At 39.5% G+C, this 17,015-nt stretch overlaps 1 protein-coding gene across 2 annotated transcripts in view; it reads left to right on the top strand.

Annotated features, from left to right (window-relative positions):
- DYNC2H1 (dynein cytoplasmic 2 heavy chain 1) overlaps window positions 1-17,015 on the top strand; it is a 410,146-nt gene that overhangs the window by 377,613 nt on the left and 15,518 nt on the right. The window contains exons 88-89 of one of the 2 annotated variants that reach the window (XM_067567720.1): window positions 1,875-1,991; window positions 5,814-6,415. In XM_067567720.1, the coding sequence (XP_067423821.1) occupies window positions 1,875-1,991; window positions 5,814-5,972 (276 nt within the window). In that variant the 3' untranslated portion in view covers window positions 5,973-6,415. Of the gene's footprint in view, window positions 1-1,874; window positions 1,992-5,813; window positions 6,416-17,015 lie in introns of those variants that run through there. The other variant, XM_067567730.1, reaches the window with a different exon arrangement.

The raw sequence follows: 17,015 nt of genomic DNA, 5'->3' as shown, positions 1-17,015 counted from the left end.
GCAAACAGAGTATTTATATTTAGGAAAGGAAAAAAGTGATCCAGGAAAAGTGTACAGGCCCATTCGATTGACTTCAATTTTATACAAGATCTTAGAACAAATATTAAAAGAGAGTGTAATTAAAAACATAGAATTAAATGGTATTTTGTAAAACTATGCAGTATTTTATCACAAAGGTAGATTGTGCCAGACCAACCTGATCTTATTTTACGAAGATAATTAGTTTTCGAGACAAAAGAAATGCCCTAGATTTAATCTACCTGGATTTCAGTAAAGTATTTGATACACATGGGAAATTATTAGTTAAACTGAAAAGGATGTTGATTAATAGGAGAATCATAAGGTGGATAAGGAACTGGTTGAAGGGGAGACTACAACTAATCATGCTGAAAGGTGAATTGTCAGGAGGAAGCTACCAGTAGCATTCCTCAAGGATTGACCTTGGGACCAATCTTATTTAGCATTTACATTAATGATCTTAGGACAAAAAATGGGAGCATGCTAATAAAATTTGAGGATGACACAGAATTGGGAGGTATTGCCAATACTGAGGAGGAATGAAAAATTATGCAACAAGATTTGGATGACCTTGAAAACTGGAGTAATAGAAATGGGATTCAATTTCATAGTGCAAAGTGCAAGGTCATGCAGTTAGTACTAACAGCAAAAAATTTTTAGTAAGATGAGAATTAATCAGATGGATGTGACAGAGGAGGAAAAAGAAATTTTACCAACTGAGAAATGGATCATTAACTCAGCAGACAATAGAAAGGCATGATTAGTAGCAATTCCTTCCTAGTAGGGATGTGAGGAATACCTGATTCGGAATCAATTTGTATACAATGGCATCTTATTTAATGGCACTTAGAATTGCTTGGACAGAGACTCTGAAAATGTATGACTCTTATCTGACAATCACCATTACTATGCAAATATACCTGCTCTATTTACTCTGTGCATTGATTGGTCTGTCAACATTTGAAATCAGATGGTCTTATCCCTTTTGACATAAGATCTCAATTTTCAATCATTTTGGAATCAAATGCATGACAAGAACAGAAAAGCAGTTCTTGTCATGAGGAACAGAAAAAAGAACAGAAGCTGAAAGTGAAAAAAGGAAAAAAAGAAAAAAAAGAGGGAAAAAAAAAAGAAAAGAAAAAAGAACAGAAGTTGAAAGTACCGATTTAACGATCATTTATTAAAATTATTCATTTAAAATATGTTACAAGTAGAACAGTATGAAGATAGTTACATTTGCATTCAACCCATTAGAATTTATTTTACCCAATAGCACTTTAACCTAAAATCTTACTTCATATTGATTGATTTTGTTCATTCCCCCGTGTATTATTTCTGAATAGAGTATAAGTAGAAAATTATCTTACTTGCTTCTGAAAAAAACAGACAGTAGCTTATTCCTCTCTTTGAAAGTTTAGGTCAAACTTCCAAGCAGGAAGCCTTGCCTTTTCAGTGATAGTTGTATTTTGTTGTTGTTGTGTAGTTTTGTTTTTTTGTAGGTTTTTTTTTTGACATTGTTAATAAATGTTTACTTGGCTGTTGCTACTCTATTTCCATTAATGTAATATACCAGGGCACCTGCAGTTTCCTAAATGATGACATTGACAGGTATTATTCTCTAGCATTTTCAAAGAACGTTAAACCAAAATAGAGGAAGTCCTTGCTGAAGAATAGATCTTCTTTTTAAACCATATTTCCAATTCTCACATGTAACATTATGATAATTAGTTTCCTGTTATTTAGACTTTTGTCACAATACAGAGGACTATCAATGCCTTTGTTAAGATACAGTATAATCATTACTGACATTTCCGGCTCTAATATATATATGAATATTTTTTATATTTCCATGACAGATAAGTGGCCTGCAACTCGAAGGTTGCAGTTTTGATGGATATCGACTTTCAGAAAATCAGCATGACTCTCCCAGTGTGTCATCAGTTCTCGCTTGTTACATGGGCTGGATTCTACAGGTACTAAATTATTAAGGGACCTAACTTTTAAATTCTATAGTTTCCTTTCTTCTGTATACTAGCTTTTCAGTATGATGTTCTTGACCTGCTTCTTTCTCCATTTAAAAAATGATCAGTTCCTAGCTTTAATAGAACAAACAATCATGCATAACATGGTAGATTTATTTACATTTTCCAAATAGTAAAAAACAGATGAAGAGAAAGACACTGTAAACAGGAAATATATTCAAATCAAAGCGTTTATTATTTTTATTTTCTCTGCTTTAAATATATGATCATACATTTTAAAAACTATATTTAATAAAACTTATAAAAGAATTTGGAAGTTCTTAATAAAATAATTTTTCCAGTAGAGTTTTAACACCATAAAATGTAAAATTTGACTTAAAGTAAATAAAATCTTCTGAGCTGCAGGGAAAAAACCTTACCTTCTTATACCTAATGAAAAATAAATTCCAGTGATTATTGAAGTGCATTAGATTAAAGCAAAATAAGAAATCCAAACAGTAATAATTGTAACCTATACAACTTTCCAATTACAGTAATAATCTTTGCTAAATACGGGAATTAAAGGCTGCAAAGCAATGTGTCTGACATAGCAATTTGTCCAAGTATGGGGTAGCATTACAAAATCACAAGTTTATAAAAGCTGTAGATAAAAAGCAAACTAAAAAGCTTAACAGAACCCTAGAAGATATATAAAATATAAATATAGAAAAGCAAGAATGATATAGGTAGGGAGAGGTGTTTTTTCCCCTTCTCCTGTATTACAGTAAACTCAATTAGCAGTACATTATTTTCCATTGTATTATGTCACTTTTTCTCCCATCCTGCAAACAAGATCCTGTACAACAAATGGAAATGGCAAATGGTAATGTTTGGTATGTGTCAACCTGTGAACTCTTCAGCCAAAGTTAGCTTTTTGGGGTAATAAATTGAGCCAGTGCTAAGTAATAAAAAATAAATTGAGGATCACATTAGATGTTTCATACTGCTCTGTTGTGACGGCTCTGGATATTTGTGCTTTGCTGTAATGTGGCCACGTAAACAGGAAATAGCTACTCCCATCAAGTCCCAGGAAATTTTGAATGACCATTTTGGGTTTGGACAGCGTGGAGAGAGCTTTGTAGCTGAACCGCTTATGGCGACTTCACGACCCAAACGCTCTCCAGCATGGAGTCGACCAGAGGTCTTGGATCTCATTGGTCTGGGGAGCGAAGAGTCTGTTCTGGCTCAGCAAAAGAAATGTAGATATCTACAAGAAGATATCTCATGGCATGTTGGAGAAGGGGCACAACAGGGACGCGCAGCAGTGCCATGTTAAGATCAAAGAGCTGAGGCAGGCTTACCAGAAAACTAGGGAAGCTAACAGCTCCTTGCCCAGGACATGCCGCTTTTACGAGGCGCTGCATGTGATTCTCGACAGTGACCCCACCACTGTGCCACCATGCAGCGTCGATACTTCCTCAGAATCCCAGTCCCAAATGAATGAGGAGGACTCTGTGGATGAGGATGGGGATGGATATTCTATTCAGATATGTAAAGACAACTGAATAGGGCATGAGGCAAACAACATTATCTCTAGAAGAGGAAAGTAAGAGTGATATGTTTGTCCCATGAGGTTATAAGGAATTAAAGCTATGGGATGCATTCCTGGCCTCATTGAAATTAATGCCAACACTTGCACTGACTTGCCTGGACCCAAGATTTCAATCCTGTTGTTGAAAAGATGGGGGAAGTTGACTTACAACAGCAACAAAAATCTTCAAAAATGGCTAGAGAGTTCAGGTGCAAGACACAGTGCTCAAAACAGTCATTGTTTGCATTTTCACTTCTTTCCTGGTTTGAGATATTTATATGGTTTCTAATAATGAAACTTAACTCACTCATGCTTCTTTGATTTGCACTAAAAAAAACCCACCCTTATATTTTGTTCCAATTCCTTACCGACAGAAGTCAGATGCCTTGTTCTTTGTTTCACAAAAGTCTTTGACACGTCTCTGAGAATACAAAATGAGGTTTTGATGTTGTGGGGAGTATAATTTTCTGACTACACTTATTGCACAAGGATTGTGTCAAACAAATTTAGTGAAATCAAATTATTATATCATGTTTTAAAGGCTGGGTTAAATACTGCAGAAGATTGGAGCTAGAATAAGGCTTTAGAGTCAGTCCTTTATAGTTGCAGTGCCTCAGGAGAGAACCCTCAGAGGGAACTGTGCATCAGCCACAATTCTCCCCAGCTCACCTCTTGCTCTACAATTGGGGAGGGAATATTTTGCTTTTCAGACTACATACATCTAGATCTACTGATCCAGGTGGGGGAAGGGGAGACAGAGCCATGGCTCCATCCATCCCCTGCTCACTTGTTCATCATAGCAATATTTAGCGCACGTTTGTAATTCTTATGTATAGCAGAATTGCTGATAATATTGCACAGTAATGAAGGAAGTATATGCATATCTGAATATAAATAAATTCAGGTAAAGTGTTCAAGCCTGGATGCCTAAAGTTAACCTGCTAAATCCCTATTTAGCACCTAAATTGAAATGACCTTTTTTCCAGAGGTGCCAAACACCACCACCTGCCACTGTACTGAATATTGCTGTAAAAAGTTAATGCATTTCCCTGTATATGACCAGTAGAAATATCTGCCCTACTTGTTTTAACTAATATTCAAGCATTTTAAATATTTTTACATGTATTGGATTGCTAAAATTACATGTGGGGTTTTTTATGTTTTATACTTGTGATTCCCTTTCTATCTAAGCTCTTGTCTGTCTGTTAGAAAGAAAGCACGGAGGGGGCAGTAGGAAGATTTTACATTGTGGGCCATATCCTCTGGTCTGGCTGAGCTTACCAACTTTGTGACCTTCTTGTCCTGCTGCTAGCTGGGGATCATGTCAGTCTATGGTATAAGTTAGAGCAGCTCCCTGTGGCCTGAAGAGCACTCCTAGTAATGGTATTCTGTCTGTTTACCCAATTTCCAAGGGCACGACAGAGGATTTTTTTGTTTGTTTTATACATAAACAATGGCTGCTGCTCATCAGTTTGTGCATCTCAGGATGTGTGACAAGTCCCTATCCTCCAGGACACCCAATTCTCCTTCATAACCACTTCCCTTTTGCAGCAGCACTTGTGCTACTTCAGAGACCCAAACAAACTCCTGCTGAAGACATTTACTTCAGTAAGTAGAAGGATGAGTAAGAACTCAGTCACTTGCACAGCATTAAACCCTATATGTCAGAATTTAGAAATAACTCTTCTGGTATTTTAAAACAAGACTACTTTGTGTTTGTCTCTTTCTACTTACTGCAGGTCAAAAACCAAGAATATTTATTTGTATTGATTCCAGTTAAAATATGTAAATGCTTCCTTGGACATTATTGGCTTAAATCAGAGTAACTCAGTTGGCAGCAGACTTTAAAAATCTTTGAAATGGAAAGTGTTGGAGCTGTGCTCACGGCAGCTAATACGACCTGCTTTAGATTTCTGGTGCAGGTGTCATATGACATCATATGTTATCAGTTTACCCTTGAAAACCTGACAGGGCAGAGTAAAGAAAATTGAAATGCTGAGTTGTGTCAGAAGTCTAGAGAAAAATTCTTTTTCTGAAACCCCTGCTTTGCTGACAAGCTTTCTCTTCCCCCTTTCCCAGTCTTAGCCAACAGGTTATTCTTATGATACCTACCAAAAGTTGCACTTTTATAATTATAATTTCTAAGTCTGCTTTGGATACCATGTCATCAGAGGTTGTTCTTGCTTCATGTTAATATACCTACTGTACTTCTAAATTATAATTAAAAGGTGGTTTGTTGACAGGACGCATACGGTCCATATTCTCCAGAGGAGTGCATATCCTTACCAGTCTATGCTAGTGCTGAGAGGGACTGTGTGGTGACAAATATTGATGTACCCTGTGGAGGCAACCAAGACCAGTGGATCCAATGTGGAGCTGCTTTATTTTTAAAAAACCAGTAAGAAGAAAGTACACTAACTTTGTGCAATACATTTTCTTTTTTTAACATCTGAGCTATTTGCTGTCAGATGGCTTTGGTTTTAGTATATATTAAATATTAGTTCAGAAACAGAGGTGTATAAATCCCCTAAACGTTTACACCTTTTAAAAATATTACTTGGGATTGGAATACATTGCATCTTTGTGAGATGATGTAAAAATGATCTGCAATACTGTAATACCAGACACGCAAGTGGCAGTTTCTCAAGATTGTAATGTAACTTTTATTTCCTGTTCTAATTTATTGCAATCTTACATTTTGACTATTGCAGTCCTATAGAGATTGAACATAAGTGAAAATCAAGCATGTTTTCTTTAATCTGCTTATTTTTACATCTTATATCTGTATTTTGCTTGATATATTATATTTACAATTATTATGTAATAAAGTAGCTAATAAGCCTTATGATTAAGCAGTCTTTTTTATGCACAAATTGAAATTTTTTTTTTTTTTAATTTACTTTAATGATTAACTAATCACATTTTGTTTGAGCATGGTCAGTAAATTACATGAAATTCATGCAATCCTCTCGTGCAATGAGTTGGGGCCTCTGGCTGTTGCACAGAAATGGCTGAACGCGGAATTATGAAACTGGGTGGAATTCAAACAATGTAAATGTGAAAGAACAAATTAATGTGAATGCTAATGGGTTCCAAATTTTCCTTATCTGTTAATATGCCTAAAGGAGAGGCTACCAGTGATGTCACAATAAAATACAGAGGCAGACTGAAGAGTCCTTCACCATGCAGTAGGCTGACATAAGAGACATAATTGTACTTATAGAATCCTGGCATCAAGTGAATCCTGTTCCTAGTTCAGGCTACTCTGTGTTTGAGCACACTGATTCACTCCAAGCAATATGCCACAAGATAGTGTGTCACACTGGGATAGTGCCATACGTTGGGTCTGCTGTTAGATACAATGCCAAAGGCTGAGATGAGCCAAAACCATCCAAGAATAACAAAATCTGATCATGACACACATCTCAGTGTCTAATTGTTAATTCTGGTTGGACAGTGGCATTATGAGGGTAATTTTAGAAAACAAGAAAAGAATGAATTTGTTGCACTACTAAAAATAGTTCCCAAATAAAAGTGTAACAACTGACTCTGATCTCTTTTACATTGGAGTAAGTCAGGAGGCAATGCAGACACACTAATGTAAAACTGCCATAAGGAAGAGGTAAATCAAGCCCATACATTTTTTTTTTAATTAAGGCCATAGCTCTTTAAATTGATGTTTGTTTGGGTGGGGGAGGGGTTGGCCATATTTCCAGTTTGTTTTTCTGAAGAAAGTGGCTTTCCTTCTGTTCCTCTCAAACCTGCTCCACTTCCCTAAACCCCCTACATCGGGCCTTTTGTCTCTTGCCTAGGAAGTTTTTCAACTTTAATTTTACTTTTTATAAGATGAATCAGAAGTTCTAGAATACTCTGATTCAACTGCAGTTATAAATTTAAAACCGAGTCATGTATAACTATTGAATGGATTTACATGAAACATTTCAAAAAATTGGCTTTTTAGCCTAAGTGTCATAAATTTGGGGCTGATACACATTCTTTTTCATTTAGAATAAGGGTATTCAATCCCCATTGGAACAACAAATCTCTTAATTATAACGTTTCAAGGGACACCTCCATAAAATACAATACCATGAAAATGAAGCACTACATCGTAGATACAGAACTCTCCCACACACACAACAAATAAGAAGTTAAAATGCAAAGAATTTGCCAAAAAATGAACATTATTAGGAGGACACAGTGCTGTCAGATGTTTTTATAGAACAACAGAAGTCCTCTTGCAACGTACACACTCTGTGAGGATTTATCAGGGGAACCCTCCAGAGCCAGTATCACTCAATTCCAGGCTTGCTTGGTAAAATATCTGTGGGACAGAGACATAGTTATCAAGTGAGCCCTGTGGTCACAGTGAAGTCTTCTGCGGTTGACGAAGAAGACAACGTTACTGACCCTGACTTTAAGCTGAGAGTAGAGTTCCATAAAGCAAGCTGGGCTGAAACTCCCCTCAGAGATTGAGGGATCAGCTGGCTCCTAATAGTTCCAGTTTCTCTTTCGTGAAGGCAAGGCAGACTGAGAAAAATAGTCTACCAGGCAATCAAAGTAGTAGTCCTAGCCTGGGACAAGACAGGCTAGGAAATAAGGGGAGTATAAAACTTCATTCTGGCAACAGATGGGAGAGAGCTGGAAGGCAGTAGATGTTGCTGACAACCTCTTTTGGAAGTTATGGGCAAGTCAGCCCTTTTTCTTTCTTTCTTTTTCTTTGCAATCATTTCTGAAACAGACACTGCTAACACATCAGAAACAGCTTCTATGACTTTGTGCAGATGTTTTACTGCCTTTTGAGATAAACTGAAGTACATATCCCTGCAGAGGATTTGGGTTTTTTTGGGGGGGAAGGGGTGCAATTGTTTGTTTGTTACCTTCCTTGTTTATGAATTCCACAGGCATTTTTCTGTCTGTCCTGTCAATTTTTTTAAATAAATACATATATAAAATGCATTTAAGAGCCTAGGGGCTTGATGCCGCTACCTTACTCAAGCAGGTAGTGTTAATTCACCTGATTAATTCCACTGAACACAATGAAGATTGCTCAGCTATGTAGGGATTACCTGTGAAAATAGTTGCAGAACTGCACGAAATATCATTAAGAGCTGGATTGTGGCATTTATGCCATTGTGCTGCAAAGAGAACCGTGCAGAGTTGCACTAGCCTCCAAGGATCACTAGAGAGCTATCACCTTAGGGGATGGGAAGTTCGCTCCCTCTATTAACATGGAGCAGATTACTCTCCCAGGGTATCAGCTCTATTCAACAGGCCCTAACCTTTTCACTGTCTTCTTAGGAGACTTGCTGTCTGGCGAGGAGCAGGAGGAGGCAGTTCCTGTGTTCCATATATCACAGAGACTGCAATTTAAGTGGTCCTTGCATAGCCACAAAAATTTTAAGGAGTCTCCCTCCCTCCTTTACATGCCTGTGTCAGGGCCATTCATAGTCTGCCCTAATCAATTAGATGGGAAGATTTCAATTCAGGTACATAATATGCACCATTGCACAAACAGTCACCGTGTCTGCACATACCAATGATTAGTTGTGGGTTGGTCACGTGCTCTCACAAATAACAAGAATGCACATGCAGTCACAACAAATGCAAGTGCAAATTAAGTATACAAATGTGCATGCCTGAACTTCTGAAAATTAAGTCCATTTAGCTTATGTAACTTCCTGTTATACCAATAAATTGGAGTTTTGTGTAAAAGGCTGGAAATATTTTAAAGACATATTTCTGGTACAATTGACATACCCAAAGATTTTAACAAAATCAGTGTGTAAATGTATTAAACAGAGATGGGACTGAACAAGTTGGCCATGTTTTTCCTTCCACATAATAATAAAGTTTGGGATTTCTTTAAAAAATATTTGAATATACAGTAGTGGACCTAGATTTGAAATTAATAGGATATAACAGAGCCATGAGCTATTAAAGAATTATTTAAAATCTGAGGTCAAAAAATGGATTGGTGCTATCCATATTTCAGTAACTCTTAGTGCTTTACCAAATTCACAGTACAGTCTTAAAGTTGCAAAATTTTCCTAAAAGCAAATTAAGACCCCCCCAATCTTAATTTTAAAAAAAACAACAGACAATGTTAGGCCTTGATTCTGCAATGCAATGCGCATGATCAGATCCCAGCACCCACATGGTGCTTGATTCAAGTCAGTGGGGCTTTTCACAGGTGCAACAGTCTGACCATATTGTTGGATTGTAGTCTAACACTGTCCAATACTTCTCTTTGTTGTTAGTCCTATATTAACTCTGATTATCCAGATAGGTTGCAGCTGGCTTTGAAGTAACTCCAGGTGCAGTGTGAACTAAGGTGTTGAGGTTATGAGAACCAGTGTTCTTATAGGGAATTTAAAAAGGATCATATGGGTAAATACAAATAAGTATAATTATAAATCAAAATTGTTAAATATCAACAGAAAAGCTTTAAAGGAATAAATGCAGACGCCTTGAGAAGAATCTCAGTTGTTCACATAATTCATAGGTAGACAAATTATAAATAAATGCACTGAAAAAATTTTAAAAAATCATTTCATATGTTTAAAGGAAAATGCCACAAACTCATGGCAATCAAGGGTTTTTTGGTCCTGTCAGCTGTCAGAAAACAGCATTTGGTGCACTGAGGAAGTAAAGGTAAGTCTGCTGTCACAGAAGATGTTAGGTTCTCAGAGAGAAGAATAAATGTTTGTTGAAGAGTCAGACCCACTGCAATCTTTTTGTTGCTGTTGTGTGAAGTGAACTGGCTTTCAGAAACCAGAAGAATGTTTTAGTTGTTTTGAAATGCCACCATTGTTTACAAAAGGAGAGATATTTGCTGTTTGTAACTGTATTTCCAGTCTGTAAGTCTCAGCATCGACTATGGAATTGCAAGCTGTAATGATGTATTTAAAAACAGAACAAGTCATAAGTTTATGAGAGGCAGCAACCTTGAATACTAATTACTATAGGATCATGTGACCTGAAGTTGAGCTAATGATGGAATAACGTAGAGATTGGTTGGGGAATGGGGAAAGCTTGAAGTCTGTATTAGTTCAAGTAGTTTTTGCAAAACATTTTTAGAACTACACCAAAATCCAAAGAATTTATTAAAAGGGACGTTATTCTGAGTACAAATAGAATTGGCCATGATATTGTTCTTTCTCTCCCACGGTCCATGCTGTCAGCTTTCAGAGAATGCTTTGTGGACCAGAGGTTCTTTGGGGAGCGTCCCTGTGGGTGCTCCGCTTTAGGTGTCTGTGCATCCTGCACCTGTAATCAAAGATTTATGGTAGCAGTACCTGGTTGGGCCATATGTGTGTTGTGCAATCTTGCGCTGCCCTCAGGAGGTTACATAGTGCTGGGTGACCAACCGTCCCTCAGTTCATTCTCTACCACCTTTGGCTTGAGTTGAAGCCCTCAGCAGCACCTCTTCTCTCAACTTATTATCAGATACCTGATAGGAATTTTTTTTAAAGAAAAGAAAATTAAGGTGAACAGGAAGGGTAGGAATAACTGTCTAACTGCTAACTAATCAATAACTATCTCATTAAGAAAATAAGTTTGTTTCTCATTTTCCCCATTAGTGTAGTTTTCCTCATTCCCCTCCCTCAGCTTAGGACAGAAATCTCTCTGGCATGCCTGGCTCTCCGAGATTCAAGAGCTGCCTGAACTGCAGGCTGTCAATACCTATTTTAGATGGACACGCATAGTGCGTCCGCTGTCTCAACAAGACACATATTCCACACAAAAAATGCTCGCATTGCTATAATATAAAGGCCAGAGCAAGGAAGGCAAGAGACCTCCAGCTCAAACTCCTTACGGAGAAATCCCTGAATCCAGCCTCGGATACCACCATCCCTCTCCAGGCGAATGATCACCATCAGCAGCCTGTGACATAGATCCTGCCACAAAAACTCCTACTAAAAAAAGTGACAAAAGTCACAAAAAAGCACTCTCCAAAAAGTGGCAAAAGTCACAAAAAAGCACTCTCAAACTTCACCACTGAGAGATCCTGCTAAGAAAAAGCGCTCCACAGCTGCTGGGACCATATTGGCACCATTAGCACTGAGTGCATTGGACTCAGAGATGCCAGGACCATCTGGTACTATGGTATCTAGAGAGCAAAAGCCCCTAAGAAGGCAATCTCCGATAAAGGGTAAAACAAAACCCTCAGCCTCGGTACTTACGGCGCCAAAGAGACGCTTGGTGCTAAGCAGCTCAACCTTGCAATAGTCAATGGCACCACCTACGGTACCTATGGTGCATAGCACAAGACCCTCAGCACCAGTGACAACAACTCGTATGCCAGTACTGCCAGTACGGTCCTTTCCGATAACATAACAATTCCTGAGACAGGGAGACTTAATGGTCTTGTCCACTCCAGAATCTCTGCTCTTCAGTACCGATGTTACTCCAGCCTGCTCGGTACTGAGTCAACTGATCACTCCACCCAGGTCTGCTCCCCCATTCCCCAGTGAAGATGAGGAAGAAGAGAAATTCACTCCATCATTTCTCACCTACTTACTCACCCAGACTAGAACCATCCTATAAGTCAGGCTGTCACTCAAGCTCAGAAGCACCCAGATAGTATGGGCACTCTTGGGCGCTGCCTTCCATGCCATTCCCACCACAATGGCTCTACTGGGACCAGTGGGCTGTATATAGAGCACATCACAAGCCCCCCACCCCACCAAGATCAAAAGCACCACAATCTCCACCATCACCCATACCAGGACCCTCAGAACCCCAAGAGCAGGCGACTTAGGAGACTGCTGATGGTTCTGATTAGGAAGCCTCATCGCTGCCAAACTTATCATCATCATCTCCAGATGAAATTATAAAGCCCCCACCACTCACTAGGGGGGATGATCTCAAACAATTTCAGGAACTCTTCAAAAGGGTAGCAGAGTCCCTAGACATATCCTTGGAAGAAGTACCTGAGTCTGAGCATAAACTACTGGACGTACGTCAAACATTTACCTCAGCAAAGATAGCATCGTTAATTGGAAGTGCTATCATGGAACCTGCCAAAACCATCTGGCAGACACCAGCAACAGCTTCACCTTCATGCAAGAGTTCAGACAAAAAATGCTACATCCTCTCCAAAGGAAGCGAATTCTCGTTCATGCACCCCTCACCAAACTCTTTAGTGGTGGATGCAGTAAACCAGAGAGGAAAGCGTCACCATACCAGGACATACCCTTATGACAAACATTGGAAGAGGCTGGACCTCTTTAGGTGAAAGGCATTACATTTCTGGATAGCAAATTATGAAGCCCTTTTATCAAAATATATGCATACAATTTTCTCTAAAATGGCAGAATTTATTGATAGGTTGCCAGTTGACAAAAAAAGAACAATTCAAGGCCAACATCACTGAAGGTCACCTCATTATCCGGACATCACTGCAGGCTTCACTCGACTCTACAGACACGGTAGCACGCTCTATGGCAACGTCAATGGTCATGCATTGCACTTCCTGGCTCCATCTTTCAGGGTTTCCCCAGAGAGGTGCATTCGTCAGTAGAGGACCTGCCTTTTACAGGCCCAAAACTATTTGCGGCCAAAACTAACAAGTCCCTTCATACTCTCAAGGATTCAAGGGCAACTTTGAAGTCGCTGGACAGCTATATACCTGCAAATAAATAGAAACAAGGCAGGTATTACACAGAGATTCCACCCAAGTTATGCACAGCCATACAGAGAATATGACCAATGTTATAAATAGAAACAAACCAGATGACAACAATCACCAAACCAACCTTCAACATCCCAACAATCTACTTTGAGACAGCAATTTTGAAGTTGTGGTCAAGAGCATGAGACACCCACAAATTCTAGCGCTGGAAACACGTCATCTCCCAACCATTCAGAGGTTGACTGTCACCTTTTTACCAAATCTGGCAGAACATCACAGCAGACAAATGGATGTTGGAAATTATTGAGATGGGTTATTCGATTTCTTTTATCTCCATCCGACCTGCCAAACCTCCCTCTCCATCCCTCTTCAGGGACCCCCTCATAAGTACCTGCTGCAACAGGAAGTAAACCACCTCATTCATTTAGGTGCAGTAGAACCAGTACCAGTACAATACAAAAGGTTTATTATTCACTTTACTTTCTAACACAGAAAAAGACAGGTGGATGGAGGCACTTCCTAGATCTAAGAAAACTCAACAAATTTGTCAAAACCCAGTTTCAAAATGGTGACATTAGCAACTATAATTCCAGCACTAAAAAGGGGGGATTGGCTCTCTGCTCTTGACCTACAGGATGCATATTTCCATATAATTATCCATCATTACCCAGAAGATTCCTAAGGTTCACCTGAGGAGAACAACATTTCCAGTACAAAATATTCCCCTTTGGACTTTTGACCTTCTCAAGGATTTTCTAAAAAGTCTCAGCAGTGCTGGCAGTACATCTATGCACACATGGTATTCATGATATTCCCACATCTGGACAACTGGCTGATAAGGGCACCAATACAACAGGAAGCGATAGAGGCCACTCAAAGCACAATAATCCTCTTCACAAACCTAGGGCTACAAATAAACAAAAAAAGTCAACACGAATTCCAGTGCAGAAACTAGAATTCATCAGGATTTGTCTCAACTGCCCAAAAGCTACAACTCCTTACCTCAACAACGCTTCACCGCACTCATCAACAGTCACTGACAGCCCACAAACATCAGGCAGAACGTGTCTACAACTACTAGAACACATGTCAGCAACAACATTTGTAGATAAGCACGCCAGACTGTACATGAAATGTCTACAGGCATGGCTTCGAACAGTCTATACATCACACAGGCACAGTCTCAACAGATGCCTCACAATGCCAAACAAGATAAAGGATTCTCTAAAATAGTGGACACAACCAAAGAATGTCTGTACAGGAGTTTCCTTTCTACAAAGGACTCCAACAATGACAATCACCACGGATGCCTCCCTAATAGGCTGGGGAGTGCATCTGCAACATGGACCAAGGCCGATGGCGCACATTGGAGTCCAACTTGCACATAAACCTGCCCAAGCTAAGAGCAGTCCTCAACGAATTCAATCAGTTTCTACCACTGATCAAGGAAAAATTGATCAAGATCCTAACAGACAGGGTGTTGTGCATGTTCTATATAAGCTGCCAAGGGGAAGCACAATCACACTCCCTGTGCACGTATCAATGCTGCTCTGGAATTGGTGTGTAAGGCACAACATTGACATATCAGCATCATACCACCCGGGATGTCAGAATACAACAGCAGATGCACTAAGCAGAGACTTCTCACAGAACCACAAAAGGGAAATGGACCCTGGAGTTCTACACACAATATTCAAATAGTGGGGGTTCCCTACTACAGACTTCTTTCCAACAGCAGAGAACCCCAAGTGCCCACAAGTTTGGTCCAGAGCAGGACTAGGACCCCAAATCCCTAGCGATGCTCTCCTTATCAAATGGAATGCACCCTTAATGTACACTTTTTGTCTGATACCGACCCTAGCCCGAGTCATACACGAGATCAAGAGGGACAAATCCAGATTTATCTTATTAGCACCTTCATGGCCGAGACAAACCTGGTTTCCATACCTCTCACAGATGTTAGTCTGCCCACCTCAAAATTTTCCTCTAATACCTCATCTCCTCTACCAATCCTCTACACATCCATCATCCCAACTTGATGATACTGCGCCTAAAGGCTTGGTTACTCCATGGCTCCTAGAAAATGAAACAACTTGCTTGAAGGAAGTAAAGGACATTTTATTAAACAGCCATAGCCCAAATACAAGGAAGACAAGCTCATAAATGGAAAAGATTCTGCACATGGTGCCAGAACAAACATTATACCAACTTCCTCTCCTTTACCAAAGGTATTGGATTACATATTGGAATTAAAAAAACGGAGTCTCTGCAAGCTCCATCAAAGTGCATCTGGCAGTTATCACAGTTTTCAATGATGAAGTGGATGGGGTCACCATATTCACCCATCCAACAACCAAACAATTCCTCAAAGGCATTGTAAATATTTACCCCGAGATAAGGACCCCAGCTCTAATGTGGCACATCAACCTGGACTTACATAGACTCATGGAAACTCCATTTCAGCCACTCACCACTTCCTCCTCACTTCATCTTTCTATGAAGGTAGTCTTCCACATTGCAATCATGTCTGCTAGATGTATGGCATAATTAGGTGCCCTCCTGGCACACCCTTCATACACAACTTCCTTTAAAGACAGGATCACCTTAAGACCATACCTTAATTTCCTACTCAAGGTTACTTCCCCATTTCATTTAAACAAACCCATCCACTTACCTGCATTTTTTCCAAAATCTCACACAGACAAAAGAGAGAGTACTCCGCACCTCAGATGTCCGAAGAGCATTAGCCTTCTACATGGAGAGAACAAAAACTTTTCGAAAATCACTGAAACTGTTCATGTCTATAACGAATGATCAAAAGGGGAAGCCATTTGAAAAGAAACAGAGACTATCCAAATGATATCAGGATGCATCCACTTCTGTTATCAAAAATATCAGTTACAAGCTCCAACACGGATCTGTACACACTCTATTAGAACACTTTCAACATCCATTGCCTTTCTCAATAATGTCCCCATTATGGACATTTGCAAAGCAACCACTTGGGCATCTGCCCACACTTTCACAAAGCACTGCACTACAGAGCAACAGTCATCTTCAGATGTCATATTTTGACTCATGGTATTAACAACCATCACGAGTGCAACTCCAAAGCCCCTTCCTTCCACTGAGGGACGCTGCTTGTCAGTCACCTAAAGTGGAGCACCCACAGGGACACTTCTCGAAGTAGAAAAGAAGATTACTCACCTTGTGCAGTAACTGAGATTCTTCGAGACAGTTGTCCCTGTGGGTGCTCCACTACCCTCCCTCCTACCTTCTACTTCTGAATCTTATGCAACTCACTCTCTGCAGTAGAGAAGGAACTGAGGGACAGTTGGTCACACAGCATTATGTAACCTCCTGAGGTGGTGCGAGACGCCAACGTGTGTACATCCCAACCAGGCACTGTTACCATAAATCTATTATTACAGGTGCAGGGTGCACGGATACCTGAAGTTGAGTACCCACAGGGACACTCCTCCAAGAACCTCTATTCCACAAAGCATTCTCTGAAAGCTGTCAGCATGGAAAGTGGGAGGAAAAGACCAACATCACGGCTAATTACAGGCGCAGAGCACACAGACACCTTAAGTGGACACCCATCTCAAAGAACCTCAGTTACTGCACCAGGTGAGTAACTTCCTCTTCTATTTTCTAAGGCAACAATATCATTTTTGGCAATTAGGAGAGAAGATCCTGACCCAGAATATAATCATCTGAACTCCATCCTCCAAATTATCATTGTCTAATAATCATGTAACATCCTAAATTAAGACTGAGCCTGTCATCCAGAAGAATGGCTTATGGG

Source organism: Emydura macquarii, unplaced genomic scaffold, assembly GCF_026122565.2.
Source record: "Emydura macquarii macquarii isolate MOO-44397 ecotype Brisbane River unplaced genomic scaffold, CSIRO-AGI_Emac_v2 contig_318, whole genome shotgun sequence".
Classification (NCBI taxonomy): Eukaryota; Metazoa; Chordata; order Testudines; family Chelidae; genus Emydura; species Emydura macquarii.
Note: the sequence above shows the minus strand (reverse complement) of the source record. Positions and strands in the feature narration are given on the sequence as shown.